Source organism: Cibotium barometz, chromosome 17 (assembly GCF_041138505.1).
Source record: "Cibotium barometz isolate CiBa-2024 chromosome 17, ASM4113850v1, whole genome shotgun sequence".
In the NCBI taxonomy this organism is placed as follows: Eukaryota; Viridiplantae; Streptophyta; class Polypodiopsida; order Cyatheales; family Cibotiaceae; genus Cibotium; species Cibotium barometz.
In genome coordinates this window covers 19,166,909-19,194,824 of record NC_141062.1, presented here as the reverse complement: position 1 = coordinate 19,194,824, position 27,916 = coordinate 19,166,909, and the positions used below count along the sequence as shown (strand labels likewise).

Sequence of the window (27,916 nt, the reverse complement as noted above, 5' to 3'; positions counted from 1 at the left end):
TGTATTTATCAACAACAATGCCATGTTTTGATTAATTCAAGTTTGGTTGCCTTTGACGATACTCGAACCACAGTTGTATCCGCGGGAAAATGACCCACACAAAGTCTTGTACAAGATTTGGTACATTTTCCAGCAACAAAAACGCAAGCAGCTGTCTCTCCCCCCAACAGCATAAATGCATAACCACTAAAACCACTGAGCCTTCTTTTGTGGCCAAATACATTCCTTGCTTCCTATATAACTTAGTAGTTAATCCACATAGTGAAGAATGGTGCAGCTTCAGACGCATTAAGAGCTGTCCACTGCAAAGACTTGGGCAGACTTATCGTGATTCCTCCTCAAGGTGATGGTGGACCTCATTCTGACTGTCAAGGGGCATGTATTGTGCCATGATAGCCCTTATTTCGGAATCCATGTACGTCTGTAACAGAGACATTAGGGAATAAGTGAGATATGCATAAACACACAAGCCAGTTCCTTATAAACCAACTGCCCAGAAAGGCTCTCACCCGTAGCCTATACTTGTAAACAACATATGCTCCAATACCCGCAGCAGATAATCCAATAAGAATTATCATAACCACAAAATACCCAGCTTTGGAAGCTTCTGCCTTTTTGCCTGCTTGTACACCAATCAAATGTTAGTGATTAGCTTTAAAATAGGTACACGAATAACACATCGAAGCATACATCACAAATACATATATGCATGCGCATATGCATGTACGTAGCACAGTAGTTGAATGTGTATCACAAGGCAGAAGAAGGCCTACTTATGCATGTGTCATGCTCCCGGATATACAAAAGATCTCCTTGGCATTTGCAGTCATAACCACCCCACGTATTTGAGCAGCTACACTCTGAGCACTGGCAAGCAAGCTTATCTTTGCATTCATCAATATCTGCACATAAGCATACATTTGGCAGCAGATGGTTTACAAGTGAGCCATCATCCTTGTATACCTTGATTTCAACACTTAAAATAGATGAAATGTAGGCATGTGAGATGGATGGTAACTTACCATTGCAGCTATGAACGCCGTCACCTTCAAACCCGGGTGGGCATTCACATTTTGTCTTAGTATCCTGCTCCCAAAAACAAGGATAGTAAAACACAAATGGACCACGAGTGTCTTAATTAGTAGACTTCGAAAGCAGTTTTCTTACTGAGCAAGCAGAGTACGTCTTTCCATCCCGAGTATCATGCCAACAACCTCCATTTTGGATCTTGCACCAGCCCTGACCCATGGCTGTGAAAAAGGGGAAGCCTCAATAAACAAACTTAACTTTGAATGAATTAACATACTACTCCAGCTCATTTACTAACCATAAGCCACATAATGCATTACCTTTGCAAGACGTGTAGCCATCTCCTTGGAACTGTACACCTTCTGCTAAGGGACACTCGCAAACTCTACCACGAAACGTATCCTACAGTGGCATTGCAGGTTGAAGTGTTTATGTATTGAAAGACAAAAAGGCAACAAAAAGAAAACGAGATGGGCACATACTTTGCAAGCAGTGATATTAGCTGCTTTATCTTGCCAGCAACCGCCATTGTTTGTTAAGCACTCATTTGTCTCCATGTCTGCAAATGCAGAATGTAAAACATGTGATATATATACCTATATGAATCCAGGAACATGCCCAAATACACTTTTTAGGAACGTGCATGTTATAGACTCATGGTAGTCAACCCACAAGACTTTATAACTATCAACTCCATTATGCATAGTATGGACTTGATACTACGACATCCCACTAACGTCATCAGTGCCCAATAGTGGGTGTAGAACTCTGAATCAAGATATGCTCTCACACACGCACTCCACAAACACACACACACACACACACAAACACACACACACATAAGAGCATATATTCCCACAAAGCCCTTCGTACTGAGTTTCTGTCAAACCTCCGAAGATGTAGGGCAGACTCAGCCATAATGAAGCCTAGCACTAAGAGAAGTAGCAAATAGCAAGAATTAGTACACCAATAAGTAGTTGATAGGACAAATGCACCGCTAAAGATAGAAAGAATAAGCACAATATCAACTCTCCGCAACAACTCGGACGAAAACTTCACAATGTGAAATTTGCATGTCCGCTAATACGGCTGAATTATATACCCACATGAATCCAGGAACATGCCCAAATTCACCTTTTAGTAACGTGCATGTTATAGACTCATGGTAGTCAACCCACAAGACTTTATAACTATCAACTCCATAATGCAGCACTCCACACACACACACACACACACACACACACATAAGAGCATATATTCACACAAAGCCCTTCGTACTCAATTTCTGTCAAACCTCCGAAGATGCAAGGCAGACTCAACCATAAAACATGTAATGTATCTCCAACCATAGATCAAGACACACAAATGCTGCTTTGAATAGGTTTTTTTGAAGCATACCAGCACTCAAGCAAACTGGTGGCTCCGTGGTTTCTTGAAATCCTGAGCATATCGCTTTCAAAACAGCTCCTTTGTCAAGCTTTCCTATAAAAAAGGCCAGAAATTATCAAAGCATTAATGACCTACCAAAGAGAAATGCGACTCATCTTAGGCTTACCTAGCAATAATGAAACTAGATGCCCTTAATCACCAATTCTTTACACCTATGGTTTCCTACATTTGTTACACCTACCCACTCTAAGTATCACGGTACAAACACATAATCTTTACAAACTTAGATATGCTTCAACCTCAGAAGTTGGCATTCATGCACAAAAAAGAGATGCACTCATAAGAAACAATAGCTGATGATGCATGTAGAGCTCTTGTGCCTATGTGCTGGGGTTTTAAGAGTAGAGAAAGAAGATAACAGCGAATTGAACACACAGCACACACAAGAGCCCCTAAAACTACTTATTTCTAATACATACAAGAACAAGGTGTCACAACTGTATTTTAAGTACAAGAGATGACCGTGACTGTAGACCACAGTTCGCAGCCCAATGCTCTGTTGAAGTTTCCCCTTGATCAGCCCTTGCACCAGAGTGTCACAAGGTGTTACAACTGTATTTTAAGTACACGAAATGACAGTGACTGTAGACCACAGTTCGCAGCCCAATGCTCTGCTGAAGTTTCCCCTTGATCAGCCCTTGCACCAGGTGCCATCCTATATTAATGATGCCAGCCTGTTCTGAGGACAGCTCAGGACCTGCTCCTACTAGCCGACTGCACCATCGAATGGCTGACTGCCACATGGCACCTGTGCTTGCCAATATGCTGCCCACTAGCTCCTGCCGACTCCTAAAGGCCAGCTACCTGAGGTGTCACATTCTCCCCCCCCTGCATTGCAGTTGTCCTCAATTGCACACTACCCACATAAAATGCCCTCTCATAAAAGGAAAAGATCCAAGCAAAGCTCATCCATAATACCCAAGATCCCGAACACTGTGAAACCACTTTGTCTATGTAATTCACACGGTTGGGTGTGAGCACTAATTGGGCACCATCTCGTAAAGAATTAACACTTAAAGCATTTATGAAATGGAAACAACACAAGCCAAACATGATGCTGAAAATGAAACTACACTGGGGCTGAAACTGGGCCGCTCCCCACCCCCCCCCCCCCTTCCGATACCAAAATATTGTTGAAGTATTTTGTTTTGTGTTCCATAGGCTCTTCAGCCAGATTTGCCATGCGCAAAGAAATGAATACATGTACCAAACATTATTTTTGGCGTGAAAGGCATTGTGAATCTTCCAATGACCAGGAAATGCGAACCTAAAAGCAACTTCATCGATCTGCTTGATCACCTTGAAGGGCCCATAATACCTAGTAGAAAGCTTAGGGCATGCTCCCTCTTTCCCCAGCCTCTTGCAAGAGACCGAGCAATGTCTACCTACACCTAAGCAAAGGCAAAATCAAGATCTACAACATATTCATCAGCAACAAAGATCTCATCCTTGGTGTGAAGGATTGGTGGCAAGATTACTTTGCCATAAACAATCTCAAACAAGGTCTTTGATGCATGTGCCGTGTTATTGTAGGCAAACTCTACAAGTGGTAGATACTTCTTTTGATATGCAACATAGCACTTGAGAAGATCCACCAATGCTGAATTTGCAACCTCACTTTGGCCATCCATTTGCGGGTGATAAGCTGATGAAAAATCCAATTTTGAGCCCATGTTATCAAAGAGAGCCCTCCGAACGAGGCTCGTCGTCCTGGGATCCCTATCCCCCACAATGGACTTTGACATACCATGATGCTTGAACACTTGTGCAAGAGAGACCTTCACCACATGTTCAGGTTTAATGGTCTTCTTGACATGCAAGAAATGTGCTTGCTTGCTAAATCTGTTCATCAGCAAAGATCACAGAGCGTGTCTCTTAGGTGAAGTGCTAGCCACGAGTGTATAGTAGGTCGCAGGGCTGCAGTGGACATTATCACTCAGCCATTTCCATTGTACTAGAGATTCAGTTGTATTACTTCTTTCTTGTATATAATACAAACAACTATTTAGCACTCTTGTGTGTGCTCTATGTGAATCTACCACAGTCTTCTTTCTATCTTCCCTAACCATGTACATGGAATTTTGTATCAAGAACCTTGCAGATATATCAGAAGACTAATAGACCTCCATCCCAAGTAAGTAGTGGAGAATTCCTAAATCAGTCATCTCAAAGGTGAGAGCTAAACCTGATAGGACCTATTTGTAGGCATATGCTCACTTATGGTAGTGCTATGTGTGAACAGGGCTTAACCAAGGGCACTTTTTCCCATGTGGTTTTTCCCCTTGGATATCAAGTGTGAAAGGACACTCTTTAACATATAATATTTTGCACTTCTATATTATATGGATGTGGCACACATGCAAGGGTTGACTTGCATTTTGTGGATACCACACTTTTGGCTCTCTCTCTCTCTCTCTCTCTCTCTCTCTCTCTCTCTCTCTTCTGTGTGTGAGCTTCTCTACCCTGCACCTAACCCTAATGTGCAGGTTTGTGTGTGTGAGTGTGTGAGTCCAACACCCAACATTTGGTATCAGAGCAGGGAGCTGCAAAATATGGCCTGCCCGGAGGTGCCCAGTACATGGATCGATAGTTGGGGAGTTGGGCACAATATGACACAGATTGGAGTGCATAAAAATTGGGGATTTTCAGATTGGAGCATGTAATTGGGCATTACAGCTGTGATTTGTCGCGTATGTATACACATTGTGTGTAATTGGACAATTTGGTGCAGGTTTACACTTGATTTGGTTTGCAGGCATACATTTGCACAGGACATTTGGTTGCCTGGCAGTGCACATTGGTGCTTGGTTTGCTTGCAGGTATATTTTGTTGACATGGCACAGAATGCTACAGATGTATTTGGTGTGCTCACCCAGGAGGACAAGTTGGATGGATCTAGCTACTCTCTCTGGAGTTTCATGATCCGTAATTTGCTAGTAGCCAAAGGGCTTTGGGGCATCGTGTGTGGTGATGACACACGCCCACTTACCGTACAGCCAGCCACGCCTCAAAGGGGAGGTGTTCAAAGAGCTCCTGATGTAGAACCTGCTCCCACACAAGAGCAGAAGAGATGGGACTCTAGAGATGCACAAGCCATGTCATTGATAGCCCTTTCAGTGAAAAGGACTATTATTCCGCACATTTATTCTTGCAAGACATCGAAGCATGGGACACATTGGAAGCAATGTATCAAGTATGCAATGAGGCAAGAGTTGCCTACTTGAAGAGGCAATTGGATCTTCTTTCTATGGATGAGCGTGACTCCATGGCAGATCATCTCACCAAAGTGAAAGATTTGCAGGAACAATTGCTCAACATTGATGAGGTTATCCCAGACAGACAGATGGTCACCAACACTCTTCATTCTTTACCACCTTCCTACTTGGGCTTTCACACCTCTCTCAACCTCTCAATGAGAGGAGGTGGTGATCCCGTCACTTTTGAAGAGCTGGTGGGTTTACTCGTGCAGGAGGAGCAAACAAGAGCAAACTTATCGAGCAACCGTGGTGGAGACAAGGCATTTACAGCCAAGGACAAGGGTAAAGCAAAGAGCTTTAAGCATGGGGAACAATAGTCTAGCAAGGCTGGTCATGGACAGCCCTTTTCTGGTGGTGAAAAGTCTAACAAAGGAGATGCAAACAAGCCCAAAAAGAAGGGCAAATGTCACTACTGCCATAAGCTTGGACACTACATCAGTGAATGTAGAAAGCGGATTGCAAAAGAGAAAAGGAAAGAAGCAGGCAATGCAGTAGCAGACTCTTCTAAGGACAAAGCACAGTAATCAGCTAATATAATCCAAGAAGAGTACACTTTTTTGGTCACATGCACTAGTGGCACACCAAGTGCTTCAGACACTGATATGTTTTGCATTGCATCTGACAGACAGAATGCATCATGGTATTTTGATAGTGGTGCTTCGAGCCACATCACTTCATGCAAAGATGTATTTCAGCACTTGGTTTATGCTTTAAATGGCCGCACTGTATCATGTGCAGATCATACCACATATCCAGTAAAGGGAATTGGCAATGTCATACTTATTGCAGCCAATGGTGCCAATATTTGTATGAAAAATGTATTGTATGTTCCAGGGATAAAGAAAAATCTGCTCTCCGTCTCAGCCATAAACGACCAAGGTTTAAAGGTTGAATTTGAAGACGGGAAGTGTTTGGTAAAAGACCCATCAAAGGGTTACGAAATAGTCACTTCTGGAACACGATACAAAAGCTTGTATAAGCTGGACAACTATGACTAGCATACTTATGATGCAAATACAGTGGCTGCCCACACTCCTGCCATGCATGATGCAAAGCTATGGCATGCTCGTTTTGGGCATGTAAATTTTCGGAGTTTGATGCTTTTGCAGAAGCATCATATGGTTGATAATATGCCGCCTCGTGAGTCTCCACCTAGACATGTATGTGAGGGGTGTATTTTGGGAAAGATGCAACGAAAACCATTCCCCAAAGATGGAACTGTTAGAGCTGAAAGTAAATTACAGCTCATACATAGTGATGTAGGTGGTCCAATGTGGACACCATCCATAGGGGGGCATCTTTACTTCGTCACATTCATTGATGACTACTCCAGGTTTGTTGGGCTTACCCCTTGAAAGCGAAAGCAGATGTGTTTACATGCTTTCGACACTTTGTAGCAATGGCTGAAAATATGTGTGGATATAAAGTCCAAACACTCCGCTCAGATAGAGGTGGAGAATACATGTCAAATGCATTCAAGGATTATATGCTTCAAAAGGGCATCAAACACCAATGTACTGTGCCTTATACACTGCAACAGAATGGTGTAGCTGAAAGGAAAAATAGATCTCTCATGGAGATGGCAAGATGCATGGTGAAAGCACAAAAGTTGCCTCACAAATTTTGGATGGAAGCTATAATATGTGCAACTCATGTGTTGAACAGGTGTCCAACAAAAGCTTTGAAAACCATAACACCATTTGAGGCTTGGTATAGCCGAAAGCCAACAGTGGACTATATGCGTACATTTGAGCAAACAACCATAGACACAGCCAAGTCAGTGCCAAGATGGTTGCTGAAAACTTTGCAAGAAAGCAAACTTGCAGCTCCACTCACAGGTAGAACAAGGGCTAGTTCTAGCCATGCTTTGCATATACATCGTGGGGAGTCTGCATTAGCAATGGGTGGTCTCTTTGATTCAGAAGAGCCCTCTTCTTATGAAGAAGCACATGAGAATGAGCATTGGTTGCAAGCTATGCAAGCTGAAATTTCTTCTATCATGAAGAACCATACATGGGATCTTGTGGAATTGCCTAAAGGCAAGTATGTCATTGGAACAAAGTGGGTGTACAAAGTCAAAAGAAAGTCTGATGGTACTATTGACACGTACAAAGCAAGACTTGTGGCTAAAGGCTGCTCCCAGAAAAAGGGAATAGATTATGAAGAAACTTTTGCTCCTACTTCGAGAATGACCACAATAAGATCAGTGATTGCATTGGCTGCACATAAAGGATGGATAGTGCATCAATTGGATATCAAAACTGCATTCTTAAATGGGGATTTACAGGAGGAAGTATATGTAAATCAGCCCATTGGTTTTGTAGTTCCTGGTGAGGAACATAAAGTATGCAGGTTACACAAAGCATTGTATGGGTTAAAGCAAGCTCCAAGAGCTTGGTATGATCGGATACATGCTCATCTAACCAGCCAAGGTTATGTGAATAGTCCAACTGAAAGCACATTGTATGTAAAGAAAACTGATGCCGATATTCTCATAGTCATCTTGTATGTAGATGACATGCTCATTACAGGTACTAGCAAAGCACAAATTTCAGATTTCAAAGCTGATTTGAAAGCTGAATATGATATGTCAGATTTGGGACCTTTACACTACTATCTCGGCATACAGTTTGTGCATACAGATGATGGCATTGTTATGCAGCAAACTAAGTACATAAAAAGTTTGCTAAAAAGGTTTCACATGGATGAATGTAAGCCCATTTCTACTCCGGTAGAACCAGGTGTACGGCTTACTATGCATGATATTGGAGAGCCTTTTGAGGCCGGCATTTACAGCCAGGCAGTGGGATGCCTCATTTACTTATGTAACACGAGGCCAGACATATCTTTTGGGGTGTCTTTGTTAAGCAAATTCATGCACAGCCCAGGCACAAAGCATTGGCAAGCAGTCAAGCGCATTTTTCGTTATCTTAAGGGTACCCTGGATCTTGGTATGTTCTATCCCAAGGGGGGCAGCTTGCAGCTTTATGTATACAGTGATTCAGATTGGGCTAGTGATTATGATACGGCAATCCACCAGTGGGAATTGTTTTTTTCTTGGCAGTTCATGCATATCTTGGTTGAGTAAAAAGCAACCCACTGTTGCCACATCTACTTGTGAGGTTGCGTATAGGGCAGTCTTCACAGCTACAGTAGATTGTGTATGGTTAAGGAGACTATTGGCTGATCAGTGAGTGTCAGTAGACACCCACTACCATTCTCACTGATAGCCAAAGAGTGCTATGGCCGTGGCACGAAATCCGGTATTTCATGCACGTACCAAGCACATTGAGATTCATTATCACTATGTCAGAGAGAGGCTACATGCAGGGGCGATCAATTTATCTTTCTGCCCTACACAGGATAATGTTGCAGATCTATTCACAAAGGCTTTACCTCGAGAAAAGTTTGAAGCTTTCCGCAAAGCTTTGGGCTTACTCTCATACAGAGAGTGATCTGCTACCTTGTACACTTCCACTACAGGGGAGATTTGTAGGCATATGCTCACTTATGGTAGTGCTATGTGTGAACAAGGCTTAACCAAGGACACTTTTTCCCATGTGGTTTTTTCCCTTGGATATCAAGTGTGAAAGGACACTCTTAACATATAATATTTTGTACTTCTATATTATATGGATGTGGCACACATGCAAGGGTTGACTTGCATTTTGTTGATACCACACTTTTGGCTCTCTCTCTCTCCCTCTCTCTCTCTCTCTCTCTCTCTCTCTCTCTCTCATTTCTGTGTGTGAGCTTCTCTACCCTGCACCTAACCCTAATGTGCAGGTTTGTGTGTGTGAGTGTGTGAGTCCGACACCCAACACTATTCAATCTTGGCAAGATGCGAGCCAATGATCAATAAATCATCAACACAAAAGACAATCAAGCAGAGCAAAGCATCCTAAGCAAAGACATAGAGATTGATGTCTGCAAAGTATCTATGGAATCCAACAGAAAGAAAGAGTGCATCTATCTTGATTCTTATTATACCACGTCTTGGGTGCCCATTTCAAACCATAAAGGACTTGGTGCAAGTTTGTAACACGCGGAAGCTCTAAGAGTCTTCTTTCAGCCCTAAACACCACTTAGAACATGCTGATGCAAAAACGCAGACAAAAGGGAGAGTAGAGAGAGAGAGAGAGCTGGATATTGAGTATATTCATATGGTACAAAAAGGTACCTAGGTTCTCCAACCATAGGCTGCCTTCCATGAAAAGGTGGAAACACCCAAAATAATCCTAGTGCTGGACCCACTCCCTAATTGAGTGAATGAAAAACACAATGAGCCTTGAGTGCCTTATATAGGTCTTTGGACATACTAGTGAGCTGGCCGACTGCTGGTCGGCCAGCCGATAGGACAGGTCGAGGTCAACCAACAGGTACAATTGTTCGAGCATGCAAAGACGCAAACAATTCCAAATTTCATGCGAGTTCTCGAGTTCATCATAGCCATCGAGGAGGTGACAGTTCGCGAGGTTCCCACAATTGTCTCAAAATCCATTGACGAGGAGAAGTTAAGTCTTCTGTTACTGAGGTGTTCATGGAGTCTACCATGCCAATAGCGCTTCCAAAGGCAAAGGGGCAACTTCCATTGCCCGCAGTTCCTGAGAAGATAGTGGCGGAGACACCATATAGAAGTTTCCAATCCACACTCGAATTGACAACATAGAGCAAAGGCGCATCATGTGGCATGTGCACCCCAGTTCCAAGTTTAGCAGGAGAGAATGTCACGTGCACACCTTAATTCAGTGCCACGTAGACATGATTATTCCTTACAGCCGCCTTAAGGGCAAAGTTAGAGGTTGTATACAGGCATTTTGGAGCCAATTTGGTGGCCCTATAGGTGCCCATGACATGCACCAATGGTTGGGACATATTATGGGCACAATATAAACACATTTTATGACATTCTTGATGACTTTCTATGGCTTGAAAAGTGAAAACCGACTTGATTGCGACTTGCTAGCACTTTACTATATAAAGGCAAGTCATGGGTCATTCATAATCATTCAAAGATAGAGATTGCAAAGCCAAGACCAAGGACATGCAGTCTAATAGTTTGGATCAGCCAAGTACATCTCCAATCAGCATTTCCATTAATGCACAGTGGAGAACAGTAAGCATAAGTTCATTCATAGCATTCATAGTCTAAATCTACATTGGATCTATGACAATCATTGTAATTACTCATTCATTCAGTAATATATAGTAAGAGTAAGTTAGGTAAAGAGTCTCTCCCTTCTCCTTCTCTCTACTTCTCTATGTCATGAGCATGTGATTAGTGTTAATCTTTATTGTGTTGCATTAATCATCATTAAGCACGCTTCCGCATAGTAGTCATGTTACATCCAAGGGGTGGAGTGAGAGTGCTAGACTCAATACTCAGGAAAGAAGACTAGAGAACATGTTCAAGGATAAGGCAAGAATGGAAAGGGGACTGGATGGAACAGATCCACGGATCTGTTGCCAGCAAGGGAAGGATGACAGGCTAGGACTCCATGAGTCGATAATGGGATGATGACGACCATCCAAGAACAGAGAAATCTTGTCATCAAGTTTAGCAAAGGGGGATGTCATGTGCAAGACAATCCCAGGGCTAAACCTGAAGAGGCAACAAGCTTAAGAACCAGATTAGAAGATTTATTGGAGTGTAACACGCGGAAGCTCTGGGTAGTCTTCTTTCAGTCCTAAACACTCTTGGAAACCTTCTGATGCAAAAACGCACCATCTGATGCAAAAACGCAGGTAGAGAGAGAGTGAGAAGTGCTGGAAATTCAGTATATACTATGGTACAAAAAGGTACATATCTTGCAGCCCTTGGCTGCCTTCTTGAAAAGGTGGTAAAACACCAAAACCTGTCCCCTATGGGACCTCTAGTGATCCCAACCCCTAGTGGGTTTGAATGAGTTCTATGATGAGCATCATTGCTATTTATAGTCACTTGTATGGCTGGAGAAGCTGGCCGAGTGCTGTCGGACCAGCCGACTAGCATTAAATCTTCATTAAAATATTGGATGCTTGCAGCCGCCTTTTCCAGGTACAGCCGACTCCATTTGTTCAGCCGACAGTCCCCTTTTCTTGCAGCCGACAGCCTTCTGGTCTTCAGTTTTGCTCTCCACGCCTGTCTCCAGTCTACACTGCCCAAGGTGCTCTGTGCTCTATCATTCTGGTTCTACCTATCTTCTACTGGTTCATGGTCTTTATCTGTTTGCCTCTTCTGGATCTAGCCCTGAGAATGTCCATGGCATCTGTGATGCACATGACATCCCCCTCTGCTAAACTTTTTGACGGGAATCCAACCTGCTCTTGGATGACTGTCATCATCCCAATCCTGTCCTGAAGTCCCTCTGTCATCATCCATTCCTGGCAACCCTTTTTCTCTGAAAATCCGGTCTGTTCTCCAAACCACTCTGTCTCTGATGAAGATCTATGCATCTGGTCTTCCTCTAGTCCACAATCCATTCCTGCCCTGACTCTGAACACCGTCTTGGTCTTCTTTCCTGGAACTGAGTCTGGCACTCTCACATCACCCTTGGAGGATCAACCCCCCTTGGGACCGTTACCTGAGAACCTATCTGGCTCACGGAACTGCCATCCCCATCTGGCACTGTGGAACACCACCAACAAACCTCCTGGGAGTTCTTCCCGCATCTGTGCTCCTCGCCTTGGGCTTCGAATCCGTGTACTTTCCTGTACCTTGGACCTGTACACCATGGCTGAGCCTGATGCTCTGATACCAATGTAACACGCGGAAGCTCTGGGTAGTCTTCTTTCAGCCCTAAACACTCTTGGAAACCTTTTGATGCAAAAACGCACCATCTGATGCAAAAACGCAAGTAGAGAGAGAGTAGAGAGAGAGAGTGAGAAGTGCTGGAAATTCAGTATATACTATGGTACAAAAAGGTACATATCTTGCAGCCCTTGGCTGCCTTCTTGAAAAGGTGGTAAAACACCAAAACCTGTCCCCTATGGGACCTCTAGTGATCCCAACCCTAGTGGGTTTGAATGAGTTCTATGATGAGCATCATTGCTATTTATAGTCACTTGTATGGCTGGAGGAGCTGGCCGATTGCTGTCGGACCAGCCGACTGGCATTAAATCTTCATTAAAATATTGGATGCTTGCAGCCGCCTTTTCCAGGTACAGCCGACTCCATTTGTTCAGCCGACAGTCCCCTTTTCTTGCAGCCGACAGCCTTCTGGTCTTCAGTTTTGCTCTCCACGCCTGCCTCCAGTCTACACTGCCCAAGGTGCTCTGTGCTCTATCATTCTGGTTCTACCTATCTTCTACTGGTTCATGGTCTTTATCTGTTTGCCTCTTCTGGATCTAGCCCTGAGAATGTCCATGGCATCTGTGATGCACATGACATGGAGCTTGTACTACTAGGTTTTCGGCAGGATCTTCTTGTAGAAAAGGACAGGAGGGTGTCTACCAGGTGTGAAGGAGATCTCTGTCAGCTGCAACAATGTTTGTGATTATTTGTCGTGGAGCTGGCCGACAGAAGGTTCGAAGTCCACAAGGGGTTTTCAACCGTATAAAAGGGCACTTTGGCTCATTGTTTAGATCATTCAACTCTTTATGAGTTGGGTCTTAGACAGGCATAGAATAGGATGTTCTACCTTTTCATGAAGGCAGCCAATGGCTGTAAAGATTTGTACTACCTTTTGTATATTAGAATATACTAAATACTCAGCTATCTCTCTCAATGCTCGTGTGCGTTCTTTCATCTTCCACAACTGCACACCCCAAGTGATCAATCATATCAAACACATGACGCTAGCTCGAGGGATTTGGCAACACTTGGCCTCTCTGTACAGTCGGGTATCACTATGAAGAGAATTTCCTTGGAAGTGCAGATGCAAGTGATGAATCTTGCAAAGTCTTCGACGATGCAGAAGCACATCAACAAACTCCAAGCTCTTCAGCAAGAGGTTCTTCAGGCTGGGAAGGAGATATCATCAGAGCACATGGCCATCACCTTGTTGTCTCATCTGTCATCTCAGTACTCAACTTTCTATTCCTCTTTGATCACCAACGGAAGGCTCAGCACCATTGCTTGGGAGAAGCTTGTACTAATGGTCTTGGACCAGGAGGAGCAGCTTCTGAACCCTCCATAGGGCAAAGGTTTCGAGGCTTTGACTGGCCAGTAGTCGAAAGGCTGCAACAACAACAACAACAACAAGGGCAAAGGGAAGTCTTCACGATCGAAGTCTTCTAAGAAGAAGCTGACTCGGATCTGTCAGAATATGCAGCGGAAATGATATCCAAACTTGGGTAGACAAGAGCAAGTAGACTGCAGAAAATAATCAGCACAAGAAACACTGAGAGATGTGTGTAAACTCTTCTCTATACACAAGATCCCGGAGATAACTGAATGAGAAAGTGGAGGAGGATGGGGGTGAATATATACAAGCCCATGAGGGCAGTCGGCCAGCTCTGGAAGAGGCCCACGACTCACAAAATGTCCACGACTGCTGAAAAACAGCAGTCGGCCAGCATCTGGTGCCCACATCTGCACAGATCAAGTCGGCCAGCACTCAGATAGCCCACGACTGCTACAGATGCAGTCGGCCAGCCTCAGAGTGGTCCTGGCATCACCTGGCAGCCCTCCAGCCACTAGGAAAAAATGGGAAAAATAGGGAAAAAAATACGGGGAGTGTGGAAAAATGATATACGGGCGGGCACACCCACAACAGAGGCCCTGGTGTATAAAAATAGACAGGAGATGACTTCTAACACCCCCTCTCAGCTCCTGGCTGTGTAACCAACCCCAAGGAGCTGGAGTGCCGCCTGAGCGTAGCCTGAGGTAGAGACTTCGTGAAGAGGTCCGCCGCATTGTCCTCCGTCGAACAATAAAGTAGCAAGATGTCACCCGCCAAGATCTTCTCACGAACAAAGTGATACTGTATCTCTATATGCTTGGTCCGGGCATGGAAAACCGGGTTCCGAGCAATAGCTATACAACTCTGGTTATCACATTGGATGACTGTGGGCTCCCTCTGTGGAAACCCCATCTCGCCAAGCAGCCTCCGCAGCCATCTCGGAGAGTAACCTGAAAGGGTGGGTGGGTGGGAAAAATATGAAAATCAGAAAATATGCAAGTGGCTGTCCAGCCCCTCTGCCCGCCTTCCTCTTGCACCTTCACTTCCCGTTCAGCCCGAAACAGTCCACCGATCAGCAACCTGTTGCTCCCCCTCTTGCTCAAAAAAAAACGCCCAAGATCTGCTAGAGCCTAGGGCTCTGATACCATGTCAGAATATGCAGCGGAAATGATATCCAAACTTGGGTAGACAAGAGCAAGTAGACTGCAGAAAATAATCAGCACAAGAAACACTGAGAGATGTGTGTAAACTCTTCTCTATACACAAGATCCCGGAGATAACTGAATGAGAAAGTGGAGGAGGATGGGGGTGAATATATACAAGCCCATGAGGGCAGTCGGCCAGCTCTGGAAGAGGCCCACGACTCACAAAATGTCCACGACTGCTGAAAAACAGCAGTCGGCCAGCATCTGGTGCCCACATCTGCACAGATCAAGTCGGCCAGCACTCAGATAGCCCACGACTGCTACAGATGCAGTCGGCCAGCCTCAGAGTGGTCCTGGCATCACCTGGCAGCCCTCCAGCCACTAGGAAAAAATGGAAAAAATAGGGAAAAAAATACGGGGAGTGTGGAAAAATGATATACGGGCGGGCACACCCACAACAGAGGCCCTGGTGTATAAAAATAGACAGGAGATGACTTCTAACAGGATCGTGATGCCTTGAAGGCCACCATTGTGGCCAGAAGGGTCCCTACCGGAGGAAATGTCCTCAACGGAGCACTAAGAAAGGTGCAGATTCCTCTGGATTACACGTGAAGACTGTTCGGGCTGCCAAAGAAGGGGAGTTCTCTTCCAATACTTTTGTGCAATTTTGTGCGGAGAATGGCATCAGGCTGCTACCTAACTGGGTGCTTATGCTGGCCGACTGGATGTCACGCCCACCAAAGGACTGCCTACTGGCCTATGTACATGGCAAAGGGTTAATTACCCCCTTGCAAGGATAGCCCATGTTGGGCTGCCTTGGGGCTGGCCCCCCTTGTATGTGAAATGATCTGACAATGCAACTACGACTATGGCTGACAACTACATGCTTCTGAATGATGCTTTCTCCAAGTGGGTTAAGAGGACTGACACTAGGCTCAGAGACTGACCTATGTAGCTCGTACCTGACTGTCCCTACACTGAGGACTCACAATGGGGTCACGGGCCACGGCGTATGTCAAATATTCCTAGAAAAGGTTCTACTTCTGTACAAATGCTGCACTAATGATCATGCCAGTGTACCCCAGTGCAAGGTGCACGTGACAGCCCCCAAGTTGGAAGCATCACCAATGGACACCATCAAAGAGCTGGAACGAATGTCATGAAGAATGGTCCCATCAAGAGTCGTGTGAGTAGTACACCCACTATCAACCACCCAATCCATAAGACATGAGGTGGAAGGAACAGGAGAGTTGAAGGGAAGCTCCTCAATACCAATGAAAACAGTCTCCTTGGTGGAAGAGGATTTTTGAGTTTGGTTGGTGGATGAAGAGATTTGATTGGGGGGTTTCTTAGTAGAACCACCTTCTCTCTTCTTCTTGTGACAATCACGTTGAATGTGACCTTTGAGACCACAATAATGACAAATAAGCTCCTTATGAGCGAGATTGTTGGCAGGTTTGTGGTCACCTTTGTTGCTCCTAGAAACCTTGGACAGCCATTTGCTTTTGCCCTTAGCCTAAAGAAAGGTCTCGAAAGTACCCAGGCCCGCTTCTTTCTCATGAACCTATCCTAAAGCATGCCAACAATGGTATGTAGATTAGAAGTAGAAGGAAGAAGCAACAATGGTATATAGATTAGGAGTAGAAGGAAGAAGTGATATAGTATCACAAAAAGCTGAGAAAGTCTCATGCAATTTGGCGAGGAGCCAATTGACAAAGTCCTCGTCGGTAGCTTTGCTTCCCAAAGAGACCAACCGCTTCTGAACGGTTATGAACTCCGTAACAGAATCCATGATGTTAGCAACATCGGCGATCTTCAGGTTGGAGAGCTGATTCTCCAAGGCTACCTTCTAAGTAGAATTCTCACAGTGATACCTCTGCTCGATGGTATCCCACAATTCTTCTACAGTTTCCTCACCATTGTCATCAAATTGACGAGCAATAGAGGGTTTTATGTTGAAGAAGATAAAGGCATGAGCCCTTGCATCTTTGTCAGCCCACGCATCAATCTCCGCCTAAGGAGAAGTAGCATCATGAGAGGCATTAGTACCAGAAACAATGTCCCATAGCCGATGATACCGAAGGATTCCTTGGGAAGTTGAGGAATGGATGAAGAGATGACAGTCAGTGTAGAAGCCATGGAATCCTTCTCTTGAATTTACAGCGAAAAGGCTACAACTAGGTACCCGTAGGTGGCCCAGTCCTCCCTAGATGCTAGATGAGGTGAAAGAAAGATCTAGAACTATACTCCTACCGGAGATCAAGGCACACGGGTAAAGACAGGAGCCAACCCAATGCACGATGAAGTAAGGGAAGGAGAGGATAATGGAGCAAGTGCACAGTGCTACCACTAGTCCAGGGTAGGGAGAGGCTAATGGAGCAAGTGCACAATGCTACCACTAGTCTCGGGTAGGGACAAAATACAAAATTAGGAGAGGAGAGGGAGGGTTGGGAAAAAAAAACACAATAAGGTGCTGCTATAGGAGAAACGCACCAGCAAAACATTGATTTGTGCGATGAAGTAGATCTCCAAATTGCAACCACCAAGGGAGCAAAGGAGAAAAAAACGCAAGCTGAAGACGACTCCTTAATCTATGGAAGCGCACGAGCTCCGATACCATGTGAGAATATGTCAATATAAAGCGGAAGCAAATAGAGATCACACAAGAGAGATCCAACACTTGAGCCAAGAACTAAAAAGTATTGAATTAATTATGAAGGAACAAGGGCCATGCTCTTCTTTCAGCCCTAAACACCATCTTGGAACATGCTTGATGCAAAACGCATACAGAAGAGAGAGAGAGAGAGAGAGAGAGATAGTTGAGTATTCAGTTTATTCATAATGTACAAAAGAAAGTACAATCTTACAACCATACGCTGGCTTGAAAACGTGTACTTCAACTAATCTAACCCTAATCTAGTGACCCAATCCCAATGAGGGATGAGCAAACATGCCTGCTATAGGTCCTTGAACACCTTATGGACTAGCCGACCTGCTATCGGCCAGCTCCTCGACAAATATTCCATACATGCTCCAGCCAAAAGAGACCTACTCATTCTTAAGCTGGCCGACAGCCTCATGTGCCCCTCCACAAGGTACTCCTGCCCATATTAGCAGTGTACGCTCCAAAACCTAGTTCTGATCTCGTTCTTCATCTGTTGCCCTTCAAGGATCAACGCTGGGATTAACCGGAGTACACGTCTTGCACATGACATCCCCCTCTGCTAAACTTGATGACGGGATTCCAAATTCTATTCTTGGATGATTGTCATCATCCCATTATCTATTCACGAAGTCCCAAACCTATCATCCTTCCCTTCCAAGCAACCTTTTCACTGAAAACCTTGCTCGGTCTCCAAATCCACTCCAACTCTCGTGAAGATCTATGCATCTATTTCATCCTATCCCCTTTCCCTTCATTCCCTATCCCTAATACTTTCTCTGGTCTTCTTTTCCTTAGTATTGAGTCTGGCACTTTCACTTTACCCCTAGGAGAATCACCCTCCCCTGGAACCGTTGTCTGAAAGCCATTCCTAGTATGCCCCAAATGGCACCCGACTCACAAGACTAAAATTCCCCTTGGGTCTTGTGAGACACCACCAACCAACCTCCTCGGAATTTCTTCCATGTCCTATGTTCCTCCCTTGGGCCTCGCACCTATACACTTTCCTGTACCTTGGACCTGTACACCTTCATCTGGGACTAATCAACGTTTAGCCTTGCTGAGACAATGTTACCTGGTGACCACACCACCAAAGTAAGGGTGGGTGGGACAAGGGCAGCAACAATATCTGAGAACCAGTCTAAAGCTCTGACACCAACATCACATGCGGAAGCTCTCAGGCTTTTCTTTCAGCCCAAAACACCATCTTGGAACAAGCTTGATGCAAAACGCATACAAAAGATAGAGGGGAGAGAGAGAAATGAAATGAAATGATATATTAACGTCTCTAAGAGGCCATAGTGGCCTATGAGACCAAAACTGAGCGTACATCTGAAGTTGGTGTCTCATCAAAGAGAACAACTAAATGAGACTAAAAAGTACAATAAACTGATTGTTCTACAATTATAAGAACAGAACTGTAAGACTCCAAGATGATACTGAGTAGAAAATACTGGAAAATACTGAAAAATGTATATCAGGTAGATCCATGTATGCTGATCAGTTGAAGTGTTGCCCTCTCCTTAGATCAAGTATCTCTGCCATGGAGCTGTCTAGAATGGAGAGGTCGTAGAAGCGAGGTAGGCGCCTGCGATGCCGAGCAATAATGGCTCTGATCTGGCAATGGTGAGGATGCCGTGGTCGGGATCCTGGTGGGCGTGGCCGACGAGCATGACATAAGATAACTACTCTATCAGTGGTGACTCCCTGGGAGCGTGGTCGGTGCCCTAATGGCCCAATGGAGGAGGTATCAGGAGGTGTGTGGGCTGGGTTGCTGGTGCTGGTGCCGAAGAAATCTGTCAAGGTCCTCTGTCTACTCCTGTCTGCCAAGAGAGTCTCTCTGTGTCTCCTGAGCTCAAGTAGAAACAATCCCATGCATCTCTGATCCTCAAACTCCATGGCCCTGCATAACGGCCCAAAACCCTCTCGGAAGAGGCAGTGATATCTCCCTCGGATCTCATAATAGACTGTACATCGGCAAATGTAGTGTTCCTCTATCTCTACCCCCTGGTAGCATAGCTGACAAATGCGGTCATCCAAGATCTGATGCACATATCGCCCTGTCTCAATCCGCAGCTGGTGTGATGAGGTCCGGATCTGTCCAATGGCACAACGTATCCCATGTGATAGGTGTACACCCATGTACGCCGGGCGGGTGATAAAATCATCCGGTGAGGTGTGTAGAAAATGGCTCTTGTAATGAGCCATTTTTGTGCCCAAGGGCTCAAGGGGGCTAGTCCATGTCCTCTCCGTGTCCACTCTGATGATATCCATCCTGATCACGCGGTTTTGCTCTGAGCGGGTGAGATCCAAAAATGGACAATCCAGACTGTACTGAAAGGATGGTAGTGCCTCTATCCGCAAACCATGTAGGTCAAACCATGATCTCATCTGAGCGTACCAACAATGAGTATCTCCATCCTCTGCCAACTGTATGGAGGTCAATGCCAGTAGGGAGTACCTCTGCTGAGGGAGCTGCCATAGCCACTGTAGAGAGAGAGAGAGAGAGAGAGAGAGAGAGAGAGAGAGTTGAGTATTCAATATATTCATAATGTACAAAAGGTAGTACAATCTTGTAGCCATATACTGCCTTGAAAAGGTGTACTCCACCTAATCTAACCCTAATCTAGTGACCCAATCCCAAGGAGAGATTGAATGACTCTTAACAATGTGCAAACATGCCTTAATAGGTCCTTGAACACCTTATGATCTGGCCGACCTGCTATCAACCAGATCCTAGATAAAAATTCCATACATGCTACAGTCGATAGACACAAGCTGATCGACAACCTCCTGTGTCCTTCCACAAGATACTCTTGCCCATATTAGCAATATATGCTTCAGAATCTGGTTCTTTATCTGGTGCCCTTCAAGGATCAACCCTAGGATTAACCAGCACATCTTGCACATGACACTCATGTAGAGCAATCGATCAGTAACACTGGAGAGGACAAATGTCCACGACTGATAAAAATACCTAAAATAGCCTAAGAAATATGGGAAAATCCATAAAAATATTATATAAATATATGGATAAAAAGTGGCATAAAATGGAGTAAAAGAGAGCTAGAGATGACATGTCCAACAGAGCACACGCACGAGCACGCGCGCATGAGAGAGAGAGAGAGAGGAGGGGCTGTGAGGACAAAAGAATGAAAGGACCAGATGTACGAGAGATCAAAGCAAAACAACACAGCATGAAATGGGTGAGTGAGTATATATATGATGGTGAGTGAAAATATGTACAAGAGCCCTCTGATGTGAGGAGACTCTGACTAGAAGACTAGTGCAGAAGCAAAGACGATGTCGGAGCTGAAGCACAGTCTATGACGAAGGCTCGCGTCGATGTGAGGCGAAGGCACTCCGAGGTGGTAGATGTAGTTGATGAAGTGCACAATGGCACTAGAGAGGGGAGAGAGAAAGAAGAGAGAGAGAGAGAGAGAGAGAGAGAAAGTAGACAAGTCAATGGCATTAGCATAAGATGTTTACAAGGGTCATATCCTGCCAATAGACCAAGTGTATAAGTGCTATCTAGATGAGTAAGTCAAGTGTGTGGGGAGTAGGGCATTATAAAGGAGGCACATGATGATGGCCGATTTGCACATGAAGGCCCGCTACTAGCATAAATACCCCACGACTAGGATAAATGCCACGTGTCATGCATAAAAGCCCATCCCATTACAAGAGGTAGTTCCCAACCCCAAGCACACAAAAGATGCACATTCTAACACCCCCTCTGTAGTTCAAAGTGTGCAAAAGTCTGAAGAAGCCAAGTTGATGACGATGCGTCCATGGACACTCCAGTATTGGCTGATACTGGATACACCTTGAAAATTGTACCGATCAATTCGTCTCCTCAAAACAAATGCCAAACTCCTCGCAAAGTTGTTTCCTGATGATGAATTCAAGTAGCAATCTACCTCGAACTTCGAAGTCGAGCACCAACTTGCACTAACCTCCATGGTATAGAATTATGAACTGCAACCAATGCATTCATTATCCCCGCAAGAACAAAACCTAGAACTATGAACAAGAAACACCATCCTGCCCAAACTTCAGCCACACCAAGCAATGATCTCAGAACTCTACCGGATCATAGCTCCTCCAATACGCCTAGTCGTAGCCTCGACGATTACGGTTGACCTCCCTGCTAGAGTTGTGTGTTGGACCTCCGACACATGCATCCCAGACACCAAGAAACTCTGCCAATTCAAACCACCCGAGCGTCGTCCATGCTCGGCCTGTGACCCCACCTGGCTGTTGGCTTCTCTGGACCCAGCTAGACCCATCAGGTGTCAGTCGATTTAATGATTTTCTAATTCCGTGGAAAGGTCCACGACACAGCAACAAACCTCCAGGCCGGGTAACATGACGAGATCCATTCTCGGGACTCACTCCACAACACCAGCACAAACCTCGAGCAACAACACAATCTGCTCTCAACAAATCTCCACTCCAAACTCCAACGTCGCGGAAGCAGACTATCAGTCCCCTCTCAAGCGGAAGAGGCAAGGCTAAAACACCACCAGCAAGAGCACCTCCATTGTAACCGAGGGCTTAAAATCCACAACACGGCCACTAGCTACAGCACCAGCGGATGGAGAAGATAGCGACGGAGAAGACGAAGAGCCACCAACCGCCAAAATGCAGCCGCAAATCTGAAAACGCAGCCACCTGGATGATTTGCAAAAAAAACACAGCCCCTTGCTGCTGCTGGATGCAAAAAACACAGGCCTTCTTTGTCTTCAAGAAAAAAACGTTGATCCAATACAGGAGAGGTCTCACTACCACCGTGATGTCGGGCACCTAGGCGACAAATACCATGATGAAGTGCACAATGGCACTAGAGAGGGGAGAGAGAAAGACAAGAGAGAAAGTAGACAAATCAATGGTATTAGCATAAGATGTTTACAAGGGAGGAGACGGACATCAAGGTCCCACACTGACACAGTGGCAGAAGGAATGTATCCCCCTCTGGAAACAAAGTCTGATAAAGTAAGAGAGGGAGATCATGATGGCAAAGGTGGTGATGGTGAGTTGATGTAGATGTGTTGATCGTCTCCCAAAGTAAGATCTTAAACGAGGCTCCCCACTAAGTAAGAAGTCCCATTCCCAATGTGGTCCAGATCAGAGTTTGGAGAATCAACTTCTAACGAGAAAAATTGGTCCTCCGAGAATGCGGGCAGACGATCCATGCTGTGTGCTCTCGAGGTCTTCAATCCCTTTGCTCACGATACCTCTGATACCATGTGAGCAAAAGGACGAAAGGACCGGATGTACAAGAGATCAGAGCAAAACAACACAACATGAAATGGGTGAGTGAGTGTATATATGATGGTGAGTGAAAATATGTACAAGAGCCCTCTGATGTGAGAAGACTCTGAGTAGAAGACCAATGCAGAAGCAAAGACGATGTCTGAGCTGAAGCACGGTCGATGCGTCGATGTAAGGCAAAGGTACTTCGAGGTGGTAGATGTAGTGGGCAGTGGAAGGTGAAGTGATGATGATGCAGATGATGCAAACTCTGGTAACAAAGGTGTTGCGGTACCTGAATGGTGATGAAGAGCAGAGAGGGTTGCCGTCCCGAGTGGTGCAAGCTCTGGTGACAAGGGTGCTGCAATACCTGAGAGGTGGTGAGGAGCAGAGAGGGCTGCCGTCCCGAGTGGTGTCGATGGTGAAGATAAGTAGAGAGGGCTGCCGTCCCGATGATGTGAGATGGTGAGCAGAGAGGGCTGCTATCCCTAGGTAAACTGTAGAAGAAAAACAATGATGTGCTGTAGCAGAGAGTGGGCTGCTGTCCCGTGATGTCTACTGATGATAAAACACTGATGTGCTGTACAGTAGCAAAGAGTGGGCTGCTGTCCCAAAGTGTGAACTGAAGATAAAACACTGATGTGCTGAAGTGTAGCAGAGAGGGCTGCTGTCCCATGAGCTGATGTGAAACGATGGTATGCTCTACTGTAGCAGAGTGGGCTGCTGTCCCATGAGCTGATGTGAAACGCTGACGTGCTCTATGTAGCAGAGAGGGCTGCTGTCTCATAAAACGCTCGTGCTGGAGCTGAGAGCCAATGATGATGAAGCAAATGTAGTGCAGGCCCCGGCAACAGCAACAGCAGCAGATGTGGTACTTGATATGGTCTATGAAGCGGTACAGTATGTGGAATGATGAGGCGAATGCTATATATAGGGGAGGACTACTGGTCAGCCCAGAAAAGGTGCTGTCCGCCAGCAGCAAGACCCAAATAAAACCAAAAAACAAAAAACCCAGAAAAAAAACCCCTTTTAGGGCTGGGAAAAATGTCATTTTCACACAGGGGCCCCCCGACGTCCAAAGGGTGTGTGTGCAACCAAGTGAGAGAGAGAGAGAGAGAGAGAAAGAGAGAGAAAGAGAGAGAGAGAGAGAGAGAGGGATTATATCATCGGATTAAGACAGTAATTGATTATTATCGGTCTATAAACAATGAAACAATGGAGGGTAAGAATAATGAGCCAATTAATGGAAAAAAAAGGTATATCAAAATGAAAAGGTCTTAACGTCGGAATATGTCAACCACATCGCGATGATGTAACAATTGTGTGTAAAAAGCAGAATGGCAACACATCCCTCAAGGATGTGAGGAAACCACGCACGAGCATATGGTAAGTGGAAGGAGAGGGATGCCCCTAGATGCAATTGCAACAAATAAATGAGAAATAAAATGACTGAGGAAAGCACAAATGAATTGTCACTCCAATAGGGACCGGATAACTTTTGAGATGCGTGGCCAATGAAAATGACATGCTGTGAACAGACAAAGCAGAGCAGAGAAACCATACAGACAAAATATCTGTGTACAGCTTTGGCAGCCCAGGGGCTGGGCCATAGTTACCACGGAACGTCGTTCCGCCTTCCTGGAACGTCGGAACGTTCCAGGCGAAGGACGTTCCCGGAACGTCCCAAAACGTTCCGAAAAAAATATATATTATTTTTTTTTTTTAATAAAAGTTTTGCTTGCAGAAATGTATGTTCATGTCTTGGGGGAGAAAATATTATGAAGCATATTTGGCTATCCGTATACAAAAAGTTACATTTTTTTGTCATATGCTGACATGTCATATGACGTGGCGTTCCGCGACGTTCCCAATCCACTCCCATTCCCGTTCCCGCTCCCGTTCTAGCATCCGATGTTCCCGGAACGTTCCCGTTCCGTGGTAACTATGGGCTGGGCATCCAATAAAACAGAGAATAATGCCCAATTTCTGTCCCCTACAGCAGACATGTCCAACAGAGAACGCGCGCGCATGTGTGTGTGTGTGTGTGAGAGAGAGAGAAGGGGGGGGGGCGCGGGCATCCAAAGGGTGTGTATGCAACCAAGTGAGAGAGGGAGAGGGGGGAAGAGAGAGAAATTGATTGTTATCGGTCTATAAACTATGAGACGTGGAGGTTAAGAATAATGAGCCGATTAACAAAAAAAAGAGGTATATCAAAACTAAAAGGTTTCAACATCGGAATATGTGACCCACGTTGCGATGATGTAACAATTGTGTGTAAAAAGCAGCAATGGCAACACATCCATCAAGGATGTGAGAAAACCATGCACAAGCATATGGCAAGTAGAGCTTTTGAGATGCGTGGCATGAGAATGACGTGCTGTGAACAGACAAAGCAGAGCAGAGGAACCGTACGGACAAAATAGTGTGCAGGTGTGAACAGCTTTGGCAGCCCAGGGGCAGGGCATATGAAAAGTGCTAATAAAACAGAGAATAATCCCCAATTTCTGTCCCCTACAGCAGGATGACAAGCTGACCTGCTGTAGTAATAGGGTTTTCCCTCTAAAAGGGGCCCCGACTCCCTCGTTTGGGTTTCAATTTTCTCAGCAGCCAGGAGGTATTTAAAACCAGCAATTGGGCATCCCATGTAAAACATAAAAAATGGCCATTAATATTTACTTTGGACCTCTACTATTGGAATGACATGTGATTTTGGTGTTGATTGACGTGACAATTCATTGGTGCTTTCCTCGTCATTTTATTTCTCATTTATTTGTTGCAATTGCATCTGCTGGCCGAAAGGGCCAAGGAGGGGAAGGATTGCTATAAATAGTTCCCAGCTCCACCCATTCTTCTGCCCCAGCAGATCACCAGCAACAATTACTCCACACTCATTTGCAACTAAGCCAGTAAACATGCCTATCCCTTCACACAAAAAGTAAAATCCAAGGAATGGAGTGCACCTCGATATTGTCGGTTGTTCACAATTACAGTGGGCAAAATTGTCACATCACCACGAGTGCCTTGTCCGATCTGTTCTGAGAAAACACTTACATCAAAATCCAATGATGCCAACTTCCAAAGACGAGAGAAAAAGTATAGGCTTGCCTGAGCATCCTGTTCTCCCTTCAGAACAGCATTGTCAGTATCTGCGTCTGGGTTGCCCATGCAGTCTCTAATCTTATGTACATCTATACCTGCATAATCAATCATATAGAGAACCACAAACTCTCATCATGATGTGTTTTTGTATGATGTACACTCATCTCACCAGTGACCACCTAGCTCACCCTTACCATGCAGGATGGAAAAGCTTACCCCTCCAAGCAGACACATGCAAGATTCAAGCAGTTAAGCCAACAAAAAAACACGCACCTAAAGACTTGATCACATCTTCAGCACAATCTTGGTTGTACTTCTTCTCCTTCATAGGGCATCTAATGTGGAAATCACTGACATAATCCCACCAAACCCATGGTTTCTGTGACTCATTAGCCACTTTGTGCACACAAAGCTGCCGCAGGTTTTCCAACACAACATCCTTGCCATCATAACCCTGGTTAAAATCCTGCTCCGGGTCTGGAGCACAGTAGCGCCCATGGTTTATGCACTGCGACCTGCACTGCCTACTAGAAGTAAATGCCTGGGGGCAATACCATGTGATGTAATGAGGCGTGAACATGGTGTAACCACCCTTCTCGAGTAGCTGGGCAGCTCCTTTGAAGTTTTTCACAAAATCTGTCTGTGCATCACACTTAACACCACATTCATCATTACTGTTGGCCCAGATTTCGTATTCTACTCTGGCATCTGGATGGGGCAGAGCTTCACGCCAATCCAGTTTAAGGTTGACCATGTTGTTGTCATCAATGGCCTTCTTCAAGCTGTCACCAAATTCCTTCTCGATCAAAGCGGAAGGGATGGTGATATTATTCAGATACTGTGCAGCGGCTGCATCTTCCCCAGGAGAATCCATGGTGATTAAAGGCTCCACTCTGTCATCCACCACGAGAACAGCTGCAGCTCCAGCCTTCTGAGCATTCCACACTTTCAAGGCAAAATAGCAATCTGCACAACAAAGCGGCAATTTAACAGATAGTCCTGATGCAGAAAGCTCTAAAAACTGCAGGAGAAAACCCTAGCAAGTTCCTGCGTAAAGAAAGAAAAACAGTAATAAATGTACAGGAGAAAGCAAGGAAAACCCCAAATTCTATACAGAAGAAGGACCTGCAACAGTACAAAGCGGACAGAAAACAAACACTAGAACTTACAGAGCAGAAAACACTGCAGCTGGAATTTCCAAAACCCCGACTCTGCACGACGAGCACTCTCTCTCTCTCTCTCTCTCTCTCTCTCTCTCTCAAACACCCTAGAGTTTCCTGTATGGAAAACCGCACGTATGCAGCATAGAAAGCCTAACCCTAACCTGTGCAGAGGGAACTTTACCTCCACGGACGACCATGACGAACATAGGAATGCCACCGGGGTGGGATCGGAAGAGATCGGGCGAGCTGAACTCTTTGCAGGCGTGAGGGTTTTCCTTGGGGTAGACGACGATTCCGGAGAGGGTGCCGCCATACTGCGGGATGCCAAAGTTTCCGATGGCGCTGTCGTGGGTGCCTTTGAGGGAGTCCGGGGAGCTCACTGTAAGGCTGTTCTTCTCCACGACGAAGCGCGCAGAAGCGAAAAGGGGCAGAGAGATGAAGAGAGCGACCATCATCATCATCATATTCGGAAATCCCACTGGCCGATGCCATGCTTTCCTCTGCTTTTGCTTTCTCAGCCAGTCCATCGCCATAGCCAAGCCAAATTGAGCTTACTGTCGCTAGATGTACAAAAGCCCTGCTTTTTGTGGCGGCGTCTGCTATCTTCTAAACTTATGTGGACTTCCGATCATGTGACAGGCCACGTGGCAATTGCCACATGTCCCATAGTAAAGATTTGAACATCTCTGGACTGTACCTGAAAAAGGACGTACGAGCATTAAATCACATGGGCGCTCAGCCTTTCCCGGCCCATTGT

At 45.2% G+C, this 27,916-nt stretch overlaps 1 protein-coding gene across 1 annotated transcript; it reads right to left on the bottom strand.

Annotated features, from left to right (window-relative positions):
• Nucleotides 1-4: 4 nt before the first annotated feature.
• LOC147629740 (vacuolar-sorting receptor 4-like) lies at nucleotides 5-27,916 on the bottom strand. The gene is made up of 12 exons (XM_086811280.1): nucleotides 27,341-27,916; nucleotides 26,270-26,962; nucleotides 26,003-26,091; nucleotides 25,858-25,927; nucleotides 2,428-2,511; nucleotides 1,512-1,588; nucleotides 1,350-1,431; nucleotides 1,168-1,250; nucleotides 1,023-1,086; nucleotides 774-902; nucleotides 510-619; nucleotides 5-421 (listed from the first exon to the last, which is right to left on the bottom strand). The coding sequence occupies exons 1-12, from the start codon at nucleotides 27,690-27,692 to the stop codon at nucleotides 323-325; spliced, it is 1,932 nt and encodes a 643-aa protein (XP_086667406.1). The 5' UTR covers nucleotides 27,693-27,916; the 3' UTR covers nucleotides 5-322.

Coding starts and splice junctions, on each gene's coding strand:
- LOC147629740 (XM_086811280.1), bottom strand. CDS start 27,692: ATGGCGATGGACTGGCTGAGAAAGCAAAAGCAGAGGAAAGCATGGCAT. Junction 26,963..27,340: donor CGTCATGGTCGTCCGTGGAG/GTAAAGTTCCCT, acceptor TTTGTTGTGCAG/ATTGCTATTTTGCCTTGAAA. Junction 26,092..26,269: donor AGATGTGATCAAGTCTTTAG/GTGCGTGTTTTT, acceptor TTGATTATGCAG/GTATAGATGTACATAAGATT.